The 12707-nt window shown below is 41.2% G+C and overlaps 1 protein-coding gene across 1 annotated transcript; it reads right to left on the bottom strand.

Moving 5' to 3' along the window:
* Nucleotides 1-375: 375 nt before the first annotated feature.
* pmp22b (peripheral myelin protein 22b) lies at nucleotides 376-8963 on the bottom strand. Its single transcript, XM_006790940.3, has 5 exons — nucleotides 8774-8963; nucleotides 7928-8018; nucleotides 7547-7631; nucleotides 4420-4560; nucleotides 376-2719 (listed from the first exon to the last, which is right to left on the bottom strand). The coding sequence occupies exons 2-5, from the start codon at nucleotides 8003-8005 to the stop codon at nucleotides 2559-2561; spliced, it is 465 nt and encodes a 154-aa protein (XP_006791003.1). The 5' UTR covers nucleotides 8006-8018; nucleotides 8774-8963; the 3' UTR covers nucleotides 376-2558.
* Nucleotides 8964-12707: the final 3744 nt, after the last annotated feature.

The raw sequence follows: 12707 nt of genomic DNA, 5'->3' as shown, positions 1-12707 counted from the left end.
GAATGGTATAATGTGGTATGCACATCTGCACACACAGAGACTTTCCCAGTCTGTAAACAACAACAACACACACCCACACGCTCGCAGACCAGAATGCAGTGGTCCCATTTTACCCAGTGCTAGAATGTCAGAGGGGGCAGTAGTAGGAGACTGTGACCGCCTGAGCCTGCAACAAGAATCCTTCTTTAGAGTGTACTCTTTCACTGCTGGAGATTTAGACGCATCATCAGCTCAGTGCAAAAGTGCTAGCCGAGGAGTGACTGTTATAGAAATAGAATATCCAGACTCCATTAGTCAGAATGGCTGAGAGTTCTTCAGATTGATTAGATATGTTATAGATGTGTGCACTGCGACTGAAAGACACAGTAAGCTCCATTAAGGTGGCAAGAATCATCCTTTAATGGTTAAATTCAAAGTAGCTTTTGGTAATATCAAGAGCATTTGGTTTTGGTGTAAACATAGCACAGCTGAAAGTGGCAGCTTTACACGAAATAATCAAGAGGGCAGTTGTCATTAGAGGCAGTCTCTTCTAACTGGACCCAATGAAGAGCATCATGCTGAAAAACCATAGCAGACTATTATCTAGTGTAAGCTCAGAATGAAATACTTGAATCCAACACAGTGTAGTTCTTTTTTGGAAGGGGAGATGCCATCAAGTGGAGGACAGATGCTTTCTCATTAGTGTTCAGAACATGCTCCCAGTCCTCTTAATGTCTGATGTCACGAGAGACACGGTACACACTGAAACGCTATCTGCGTGTTTTGAATAGCTGGCATCGTGCGCCGTGTGGGTGACACAAGTCGCATACAGCATTTGCAACCACATGCACTAACCTAGGTTTGACTGGCTAAATTGCACACAGACATTTACAGGCTGCGTTTCAGTTGCCGACGTCTTCGACTGATCTCGAACGGTTTCACACGCGTCAGTAATAGCAAATATGCCACGACACATGGGGTAGTAATCATCATTTTCCACATTAAGCTTTTGTAGCTCAGAAAAGTGTGTCTCAAAAGTTTACGGGCAAACAGCAAAAAGACTTCTGCAAAATGTAACGATTTACTCTACATGCATAAAGTGTTACAGTCCCTTGTAACAGTGGAATACACAGTATTAGATAATGTGAAAGTAGTTTTATTTAGTAAGTGAGTGTTTTAGGCTAGATTGTCATAAACATTTGTTATGCACAACATATAAACAGTAAAGGTTTTATACAGTAGACAAAAAAACCATCTAAACGTCAGTGGGCAGAGACTGCAGCATGTCAAACTTCAAGTATGTGAAACAGACAGTTGTATCATTACTGCAAACCTCTCTGTCCTTTTATCACTTAATAGAGTTAATATTTCAGTCATGTTTTTCCTATCATCTCATATTTTATATGGCTTCAACTTGGTGGCATTTATTCTAGTAGCGTTAAATGTATAACTTCTTCCTTTCGGTATAATGCCCCGCAGTGATTATGCTCTTTCTGGTATTTTTCTACAAAGACTTTTTGAGAATTGAACAGCCATACGCGCGAGGCGAACACAAACATCAGAATGATGGAAAATGAAGGCAAACAGAGCTGAGAAATAAAAGCTTATTTAAAGTTCTTTCTCTGTGATCAGACTATAAACTCGCAGAATAATACTGACATTCCATTCTAAATGACTTTCGATTTCATTAGTGCACCACCCCAACCGTTTACAGTAGCTGATAAAAGGGGGAAAAAAAATAATCAGACACTGCAAAGTGAAATCGGCTGTGTTCCCTAGAGAAGCAGCCAGGCACTAGATGTAGAAGTGCACCGCTGGCTGAGTCTCACTTTAATTAACGGCAAGCTGTTTGACTCTAAACAATAACAAAGCAACTCTGCTGTAAATGATTGCTATCAGTAATAGGAATGATAAATACATAGCACCATCTTTTGTTGAAAGTAAGAAATAGAAAAAAAGACTGAAAACAAATACACTTAAACTTGCAAATTCACAAATAGAAAAGGACCAAATCCATATTCATGGCTATGCTACATCCATGGATGTTACCACTCTCTTTTGTAAAGCAACCCCGTCGAAAATACTTAATTAACCTCTCTATTTCTATACGTGCACTTTGGTTAGTATACTTCAAGAAACACTTTTTTTCTCTCTTACTCATTACTTGGCAATTACCGAAACAAAAAAGGCAAAAAAAAAGAAAATCCCACAACAAAAATAGTCTATAATTATTTCATCATTACAAACAAAGACTGAGGCACTTAATCAGCTAAAATAAAGCTCATAGTATCCATTGACAGAGCAACACAAAAACTATGTACATATATGTAAAAAGTGTTATAAATATGTTTTAAACCATAGATACTATATACATCTTTAAACTGAGACAGTATTGGTGTTTTCGTGTTTTGGTTTGATTTTTGGTATTAATCCCCCCTTCTGTGAACTGGGTGTTTTGGCCTGGTGGCTCCACTGGTAGTTGGGCGTCACGAGTTATACTTCAGAGGGGTACTGATAGCACTTGCAGTTGGGCGGGGGGTGGGGGCGCATTACTGGGAACAGTGGGATGGAGTGACGGCTCATTCTCGCTTCCTCAAGATGACATAGATGAGTCCGCTGATCAGCGCCAAGGGGAAGGCCACCCACGCCAGGATGTAGGAGTAGCCAAATGAATTTCCCTCCGGCACCCATTCTGGACTCATCACCGTGTAGATGATGGCTCCGCTCATCACAAACAAACCTGCAAGGGGGGAAAGGTGACTTTTTAATAATACTGGCCATAATCATCTTCGTGTTAGATCAGGTTTCTGTGTGTCTCGTGTCCTGGGCTGAACCCTGCTTGGCGGCAGTAACGAGCAGGTCAGTTTCCCAGAAGGCATCCCCCCGCATTACATCACACTTTTTCATGCTTGTTGAACCCCATTGTGGCCTATGTAAGCTTTTCCAGCTCTGCCCACTGACCAACCTTGTCTGACATGGCACGATCTGTTTGTCAGACCCCCCCATCCTCCCACGCCACACCTCCCACCGCCAGCCTTACTGACATTTGAACACTGCGCGGCTGGCAGTGTTCCCATTGTCATTCCTGTTTGGCTGAGTGGGCAACTGGGTGTCAGGCAATGTGCTGGCACCGTGGAGAGAAAACCTGGGATTTTGTAAAGGGCTGCCAAGAGAGAACACAATGGACTTGCAGTAGATATGCTCTCTGGCCAAAGGGCATGGAGTACAATGAACAAGGGGAGTATAAAAACCATTAGTAACTGGCTCATACCCCCTAAATCTGATTCTCTCCAATAGAACATGGAAAGTGGGAATCCACTAATGGTTTCTTGGTGGTGGTGGATTTGTACTGTATGAGTAGCACCTTCTGAGACTACCCAAGTGTTGCTGTGTTATTAATACAGGTCAGAGTAGTGCGGAAGATAGACTACCAGTCAAAAGTTTGCATGCACTTCCCAGAGGGTACTGCATGGCAGAATGCTATGGTAGCCATGTTGGTTACTCTATGCAAGTCACTGACTCTGGATCCAGCAAAACAGCTCCAGACCATCACGCTTCCTCCTTCATGTTTGACATTTGATGTCACATGTTGGGGAACCATCCTTTTGCTTACGTGACGGTGTAAAGAAAATCTTGGCTGATCAACCAAAGATTTCAAATCTTGATGCATCAGTCCATGACACCTTCTTCCAGTCTTCAGCAGTCCATTGGCTGTGTTTCATGGACCAGGCAAGCCATTTTTTTCTTATCCTGGCATCTTAGCAATGGCTTTCTTGCTGCAGCTCAACCTGTCAAACCTTCAACTCAAAGCCTTCTCTTTACAGTCAAAAATGAGACTTGCTTACCACGATTACTCTTGAACTGAACGTTTCAAGCTGTGGTCTTGCAAATTGGCTGTCACACAACCCGATGACTCAACTTCCTGTCAGAGTTTCTCCAAGTTTCTGAGTGCCTTTTAATGGTGAAGGTGACTGTACTCACTGACACATTGAGTTTCTTCACCATTTCTCTGACAGGAACAACCTACACTTTCAAGCATTATGATCTTCTGTCTCTCTTCCTTTGTTAATTGCCTTTTACTTGCAATTTTTATAGCAACACACACCTTTTTGCAGTGCAATACTCATGCTACCCTACACGTGGATAGATGAGGTTATAAGTAGTCAATGAAAGTTGGGACACATTTGATGAGAACTGTTTAAATTTCAATTTAAAAAAAAGAACTGCGGTGTTCTAAAACATTTCAGTGACCGTGTATATTAGTCATTCTTGGGAAAATAAAGAAGATTCCCATTTTCCAGCTTCTCAAAATTGAAAAAAAGCTGATTTATTTGGTTGATACTGTTATCAATGAAATGCCTCATTTTTTAAATACATTTTTATTATATTTACTCACGTAATATAAAAATTATGTGAATGTGTCAAGGGTGATGAACTCACTGGCAAGGATCTGGAAGGTTCCAGTGAGGAAGAAGCGTCCACCCTTCTGCAAAGTGAAGAGCTGGCAGAAGAAGAGGAAGAGAGACAGGCAGCTGAAGATGATGGATAGGATCATGACAGCCTGGACCGACTGAATCCACTCTGCAGGGGAGAGAGGGGAGTTGAAAAGAGAGAGAGAGAGAGAGAGTCCTGTCAGCAACAGCACGCCAGTCATCATGAACCAGAGCATAATAGATGTTTGACTGACTTAATGAACACACAACAGGATGAGAAGACAGAAATGTACTGTGCCCCTGCTGAATTTAAGCATCCTCACAAATAAAACATAATGAGGCAGCCCTGGCATTGTTGACTTCTGGGAATCTATAATGGATCCTTAACAATGAAACCTAGGTATCTTATTTCTAAAAGCTCTGTGAGCCCCTCACAGTAGGACCTATGACTAAATGTGCCATATTGATTTTTCCTCCAAGGCCAGGCTTCTAGAAGCTATTAACCCATTAGACACCTGTATTGACAGAGTCCACCATGCACCATCTACTCTACTGGTGCTCAATCTCCATGTATGGTTGTGTGTTTTTGCGTTTTACTCGTGCTGCCATTCCAGGAATCATTGGACTTCCAAGCAGTGTCTATTTCTTGACTGATGGTTTTCCATGCTTACTTCCTACCCCATCAGGACCTATCAGGTTTCTCACCTTACCTCACTTCCTGCCCCACAAGTTTCCTGAAGCACTCGCGCTTTCCCTTCCTCTATATACTTATTTAGTCTTTCTCTTTAGTCACGTTTACTATTTCTATTTTTGTGCTCTTATCTCCCTAGATCTGTGTGTATTGGCATAAGTTGCAAATGCCACTCACTAGCTGCTGTCCAGTCCTGACGCCTGCAAGTACTCCAGATAAGTCTTTAAAATATGTATTTCTGTAATATAACTCAATCTGTATGCATGCCTCTGTGAAGGTTTGACATTGAAATATATGGATTTGTCTACTTCAAAATTCTCATACATCTGTGATTTATTGATTCTCTTACTTTTTTTTTTTTTAATAAGAAGCTTATTGCGGTTTTAATGGAGGCGCACTTACAAAGTGGAAAAAAGGCACAGTGCATAATTTATTAGTGCTCGTTCTCAAGAACAACAAGGATGATTAAGCGATAAAACAGCTTACTTTGTGTGATGTTTTTCACTTTAACTGACCGCATTTTAACTCATTACAACAATTCATTACCCCGTAACACGTTTCATGCATTTTATTCTGTGGCCGTTTAAAAAACAATCACAGTTTTCCTGGTGAAACTGCATGATGACTACATAGAGTTAGCAGCTCGGAGTCAGGTTTCCTACAATGACATCAGCAGAGAATGTCCCGAGGACCACTGGCTCATAGATGAGATATGGGAAGAAACATGACACATTGCATGTCTCCATCCATAAAATGTCGCCAGCTTGATACCACACCCATGCAACAATTAGATTCCGCTATGATAACAAATGTTATATATAAATCTGTGATAACATTTTGTGAATGCAGCGACAGTACACTGCTTTCTAATAAACAGCCCTCCAGCCCTCCTTCCTTCCTTCTTTCCCGACCAGTAGTAGGAAACAGTGACATCGTGCATTTCCTGGCATGAGGTGTGCTTTACAGTTCAAAATAACACAGAAACCCAAGAGGGACTCGCATTCAAAAATGAACATAAACTGGGTCTGGGTTCATTATTATTATTACAGAAATAAATTCCAGGAAGAGCAACTAAAGGATTCTGCTGAAATTCAAAACAGGAAAGTAACTATTGAAGCTTTTCCCAAAACAGTAAACAGCAAAAATAAAACTGCTGTAGTATTCCCTCACTTGTTTATGTGGTGTAGGTCTGTGCCGGGGCAGCAGACATTCCTCGACCGCTAAATTTAGAGCAAGTAAATTTTGTGAAGTAATTTTCCTGGCTGCAAGCACGTGATGTTTTACTCACTCAGCATTTGATAACTGTGGAATCACAAGTGTGTATGTGTGTTTTTCTTCTTCTTTTTTTCATGGCAACACTGAAGGTTTAGAAATTCCCTAAAAATAACTGTGATGCCCATGATTATGATTTGGTTCAGAGGAAAGTTGATTGCTCAGCAAAGCTTCCAAAAGCTCTTTTGAACGCAGGCTTGGCCCCAACGTGCGAGCAGACCACTATCTTCCATCTCTCAAAGCCAAAGCAAAGAGCTGGGAACGGCACACGCGCCTTCTTAAATAAACACTCTGTGTCAGTGCACCAGTGAAAGCAAGTCAAACAAACTGACTGCACCATCAAACTACCTGGCAGAGTGTGCGACCGCTGCTGCCCCTGACAAAATACACACTGGCTGAACGCAGCTCATACTAGACAAATGACATCAGCCAGCTACAGCCAGCAGCTCTTGCAGTACTGTGACGGTACTTTTAGTAGCAAAACATACAGCTGATGCAGAGTGAACTTTCATGAAAAGGAAACTATATCGCTCTTTGACTTTTTTGACATTGTAAAATATTTGTATTTAGTGTCTACTATCAATATGAATATCAGTATTTCTAATTAAAGCATCCAGTGTCTGACTTTGTGTACATAAATCTCCTAACGCTGCACCTGCTGCCTTAAATTGTCCTAATGATCCCTGCAAGCTAACACGGGACACTGAGATCTTACTCTGGGCGTGACCCACTATCAGCATGCTATGTTCTGCTCACGGTGGTCCAAGGTTTCCCTGGTTTCAAACACACACGCACATAGATTTAAAACTTTAAATACTCTTTGCAGCCCCACCCTGATTCTCCACAGCTCTGTTACTATGGACTCCCAACACGAGACCTGAATATGGACATCGCACCACGACTATTTATACAGTGGCAGCCTATCAGCTAGCACTTCAAAACAGCACTGCCACATTCTCTGCCCTAGATGGCACCACAGTTCCAGAGTAACTGTGACACACCCACACCATAGGGTAGGTAAATGATGGGTTTTTAAAGTAAAGCAAGTTTAAAACTGAGCTTCAGAGAGAACAGAGCAGCATGTAAATTCCCAGTAAATCCCCCAGCCACTGTATTGTCAACAAACAGCTTAAAGGCAAACAGCAAAATATAAGTGAGGCTGGTATCTGACCTCCAGTTGATGCTGGGTTACATCCAGAGGCGGTAGAACAGTTTGTCCATAGGTCTGATGTGGTAGATTCACCTGTTGTCCATACCTGGTGGCAACAACATACAGCTCAGTCAATAAGAGAAATAGATCTCATTGGCATAGTCATATTCCTAAGACACACATAAATAAGTTGAACAGTAATTATTTTATGTTTAGTGGTGGAGGTAAAACATCCATAACGGCTCCAAGAGAGTCAGTTTGCATGTAATCCTCCACGATATCTTATATCTTCAGGATATTGAGTGCGCATGCATGCCTTTCTAATTGCTCCTGCTCTGTGTGCATGCTCACTATGACATCTGAACAAACAGAGACAAGGGTAAACATGTCATTTTCACTCACGCTGACAATTGTTGACACAAAGAGGAGAACCAGAGCAGCGAGGTGCAGGAAGATGATTCCAAGTAGCAGGAGCAGCATCTTTACAGATGATCTGGAAAGCAGTGAGTAGAGGAGACGATCAGACGGTCAATGTACGTGTGTGTGTGTATTTGTGTGGATGTCAGATTGGTGGGATATGGGTGTGTCGCTGCAGCACGTTCAACGCGGACAGCCTTTTAAGCAATTTGATCTCAGCCTGTCTGTTTGAGATGACAGGATCCTTCCATAACATCAGTTTCAAAAGACAGTAAATAATTAACGATATTCTTCATATAGTCAGAGGTATGGTGCCTTTGAGTCACAGCCAGTGTAACAGCAAGTTTGTCAATATGATTAAACTTTAAAGATTATCTCAAGAGGGACCCTTTTTGCTTTAACTTGTTCCAAACAACACAAAATCTTGGCTTTTTTTAAGCAAAAATAAATAAATAAATAAATTAAATTAAATTAAATAATAATACGTCTTTTTTTTTTCTTTGAAACTCCTTAAATCCGCCATGTATCATTTACAAAACTGCATTTATTTCAGTTATATTCGTTTTTTTTGCAGGTACCAAAATGACTTGTTAAAACAAAGCGAAGGAAACACGATTAGACAAAGGCTTATTAATTCTGCCTATAGTTGAAATTAATATGTTAAACTTAATGCCAGTTTATTTGCGGTGACAGCTCAATTCCCCCGTGTCTGTGTGTACGCGCAATGAAGCAGTCTGCGCGGGGAAAATCTCGTTTCTGCCTTTAATCCGCCGGAACTGCCTGAGTGCGCCTGGACGTAACTAAGTTTAGAAAAAAGCAAAGTCCACTTACTTCGAGCGTAGAGCTTGTATGTCCACAAAAAGAGAAGCAAAAGCAAGTTTGCCCGAAAAAGAGTCCGACAGCGGTAGTCCTCTGTGCTAAAAGTCGCTCTCAGACTAGATTGATGCCAGGACTGACGTTCTGTTATAAAGTCTCATTATGGAAGAACAACGCCCTGCGTGCGTCGCTGCGTCATGGAGTGACCCTCTGGTTCACGGCCAGTGTTCCCAATATAGACGCGCTATGCGTAATGCCATGGGTTGCCTTAGTTACTAACTTACTGTGTGTAGTAACCTGGTAATAATTGTTTGGCTGTCGTGGTAACTAAGAGCAACTATGTGATTTCGAGGTTTCTCTTTCGTTTTTGTTGTAGGTATTAGGAATTTAATTTGGAGTTCCATATTGTAGATATTTATAAGTAATGTAATAAGACATCTGAAACTTTCTTTTTTGGCATATTTATAGTTTATATCATTAAATAATAAGGGGATTTATTTGAAAATCAAGCACAATTGTCCAAGAATTGCAAAACAGTTGTTGTTTTTTTCTTAATTTACGTTCATTTCTTGTTTCTGCAAGGAACCTAAACAAATGATAAATAAATAAAGACCTTTTTCTGGTCATATATCATATGTAATAGCTTATGTTTGTGGTACAACACTGTAAGGCAATGAAAAGCAACGTTTCCTTGGAAACCACGGGAGTCAGAGTGACAGACTCGGTTGTAATGTTTTGCAATGTGATGTGGCGTGGGCCTTCTCCCTCTGGTAGTCATGCACTACGCGCTGTGACTCACTGTTTGCGTGAAAGTGTGGATGGGCATGCTCAGCACACCACAAGTGAGAGATAGCATCTGGGGCTCTCCTCTGTTTGACGTGACTCACTTCCAGTGGGAGTGTGATGGTGTTCCACCCTGAACAAGGACCACAGCCCCTGATGTTAAAAGTATGCACTTTGGTCAGTTCTATAAACGTGTGTGTTGTAACGAGCGTAATTCAAAGAAATATATTCAGGGAGTTAACCATGAAAATATTATACAGTATAAACTGATGGCCTTATCTCTTTCTCCCTCTGGATCGTGTTCAGGGCAGAATTACAGAGATACAAGGTAACCAGTAAATACTACGATCATTTAGAAAAGCAATTCTTTTTGATTGATTCTGCCCTTCGTTGTACATGTTAAAGGCATCGTTTCTAATAAAATTCCTCTTCCAAACATTAAAAGACGTTTGCACTAGCTTCTTGGCTGGGCAGCACAAACTTATCAAACTTTCCTCACATTAGCAGGTTGGTGGAGTAGCTTAGGGTGTAACTGACCTCCCATAACCCCCTGTCAGTGTCCACTTTCTATTCTTCAACACTTAGCTTACACTTCCTGGTTTCTGCTATATTTGTTCCTCACACTCACATGAAAATGAGGTGGGACAGTTAGAGGAGCAGATCAAGTGCTGCTCTTAGTCAGAGCTTTGGGACTCCTTGATAATCCAAGTTTTTTGACATGATTAGCCTGAGTTGCATCAAGTACCTCTTTGTATGTTGTGATTGTTTTGGTATGTGTCACTGATATCTGCTGTGTATTTAACCCAGAGTAGCTCTGGTTATCAGGCCTGAGCTCTGATCGTATGAGCTGTGTAATGGTCAACAATAATGGTTTACAGTGACATGCAGAGGAGAGGCCTCGTTAAAACCGTAGCGCAGCCGTGTAGGCCCTCCTCATTCCCATCCCTTATATGTCAATGTTTGTAAAAGACTGACAATCAGTGGGCTGAGAGGACACGGGAGTGTTAAGTTTACTCCGTTTGCTGGGGTTGAAGCCAAGCACTCTGGGAAGAGCCGCATAGCAAACGTTCAGAGTGAGATACTGAATAATGTTACATTTGGAATCAGCTCCTAGCATTTCATCTCTGTCACTAACGTGGCTTCGCATAGCTTCACGTTAGCACATACCAAAACCATAGATAGGACATCAGCCCGAGGACATGGACAAGAAACTAGACATGATTGAGTTACAGTAACTTCATCCAGATGGCAGCAAAGACATTTTTTGTTCTACCATAATAGATCCTAAAAAGTGCAAATCAGAAGGCGAGCTTTGACCCACAGCAATCTTCTTCTTGACGACGTTAAGTTAGTCTAAGAGGCTGCTTTCTTTCACTCATCTTGACTCAAACATTAACTGGAATGAATACATGGCTTATACTCACAGCAGACATCTTTCAGATTGTCTGTGAGACAGTGGATAAAGCTGATGCTCCTTAAGGGTGGGGTGGGGTAGGGGGGGCTATCTGCGTCACTGTTGAATCACTTGGGAACAGGCCTCCTGCCTTGTATTTCAGGTTGTGGCAGCTGTTGGCCAAAAGTGCCTCGTTTCTGTAATCAGCGTGTGAAGTGTCACTATTAGTTGCTGCAGTTTAATAGCTCTCTTCCTGCTGCAGCAATATTGCTGTTGGACCATCCAGCTCTTCTACCCCCAGTCTGCCCAGATGTTAACAGTTATTAAATTTAAAAGATCACATATGATCTAGTAACCATCATACCCATAAAATACAGCCATGCAGGTCACGTGTGAGTGAAGAACTGACAGTCAATCTAAGTAAAGATGGAAGAGGAGGATGGTAGGAACACAAATGCAGGAAACAGGAAGCAGAAAGAGTGATGAGAGGTAAATACAGTCCGTCTGTTTGTGTGCTGATAAATTGTAACCTAGTCTCAACCCCTGAGTTGTCATCACACTTTAATTAAACTATACATGGGAGATGACAGCTAAGGGGCAAACTGCTCTATCACAAGGAAAACCCACAATAAACACACAACATGGTCAGGTTTAAATGAACCAGTTAATAATAATTATAAGTGGGTGGTTTAATTAAAATCATCCCAAAGTAGCTTTATCGTTGCCATCATATGGCATACTAGCCTTTTGCCAAGTTGCAAAATCCCCTAAAATCGCACTGTTTGCAGAAATTTCATTATTTCATTGCTCATAAAAGGAAACTCTTAATCAATCTCATGTCTATATTAAAATCTCCCAAAGGCATGTGTCAGCTGACATGTCCAAAATCATATGGTCCTGATTCACGTGGTGTCTTTCATCACTCTGGTTTGTAAATGGGAAGTTTTAGGGTCATGTATTTGTATAAATTCAAACAGAAGCTTGACTCATATGCTGCGAGAAGCTGAACCTTGTTCCTTTGTTGCCAGATATATAAATAAATAAATCCGAAATCTAATAAGTGTGGCTTTAAGACAGACGAAACTGAATACTGTAACTCCCAGTCATCATCAGCCCACTGTGATTCAGCAGGAAAGACTGCAGTATTGTTTCTCGACCTCTGCATCTCTCTATTAGCCACCCATTCTGCTCTATTGAGAATGCAAAGTATTGGATTCACAGATCTATGTTAGAATTGTTATGGTAGCTAGTCAATAGCACAATGACCCATGAGACTCTCTTCTCCTCCACATTGAAGAGTACTGTTCTTTCTGCTCAATTCCTGAACTTCGGTTAGTCGCTGCACTCGTCTATCTTATCGTGCTCGCCTCCTTGTAGCCGGTTACTTGCAAAATGCTGGGGGAAGATGACGTTGACTGAAAGTTAAAAAGTTTAGGAAGGAAAAGATTCCTCGTGAGTCAAAGATCAGCCGGCATTCACAGACTGTGCCTCTGTGGTTTTGAGAGAGTTGGCAGTTGGGATGAAAAACCACATACATTACATGTCTTATCAGTGTGTCTCCAGCTTCCTTCAGCTGCCAACAGTAATCAATTATTCAATAAATTTATACCTACCTTTTTATGTGTGTCTAAAATCTGTTTATTAATATTTTTCCAGCATTTTCAAAAAAAATAAACTAAAGAGAAAAACATATGAATACAGCAATACAATCTGATCAAGCCAGTAATAATGAACAGTGGTGTGGGCAGTGCAGAAGAGATAAAGCCACCAACT

Source organism: Neolamprologus brichardi, chromosome 8 (genome assembly GCF_056152115.1).
Source record: "Neolamprologus brichardi isolate AB-2024 chromosome 8, ASM5615211v1, whole genome shotgun sequence".
In the NCBI taxonomy this organism is placed as follows: domain Eukaryota; kingdom Metazoa; phylum Chordata; class Actinopteri; order Cichliformes; family Cichlidae; genus Neolamprologus; species Neolamprologus brichardi.
The sequence above is the reverse complement of the archived record's forward strand: the minus strand, read 5'-3'. Positions and strand labels throughout refer to the sequence as shown.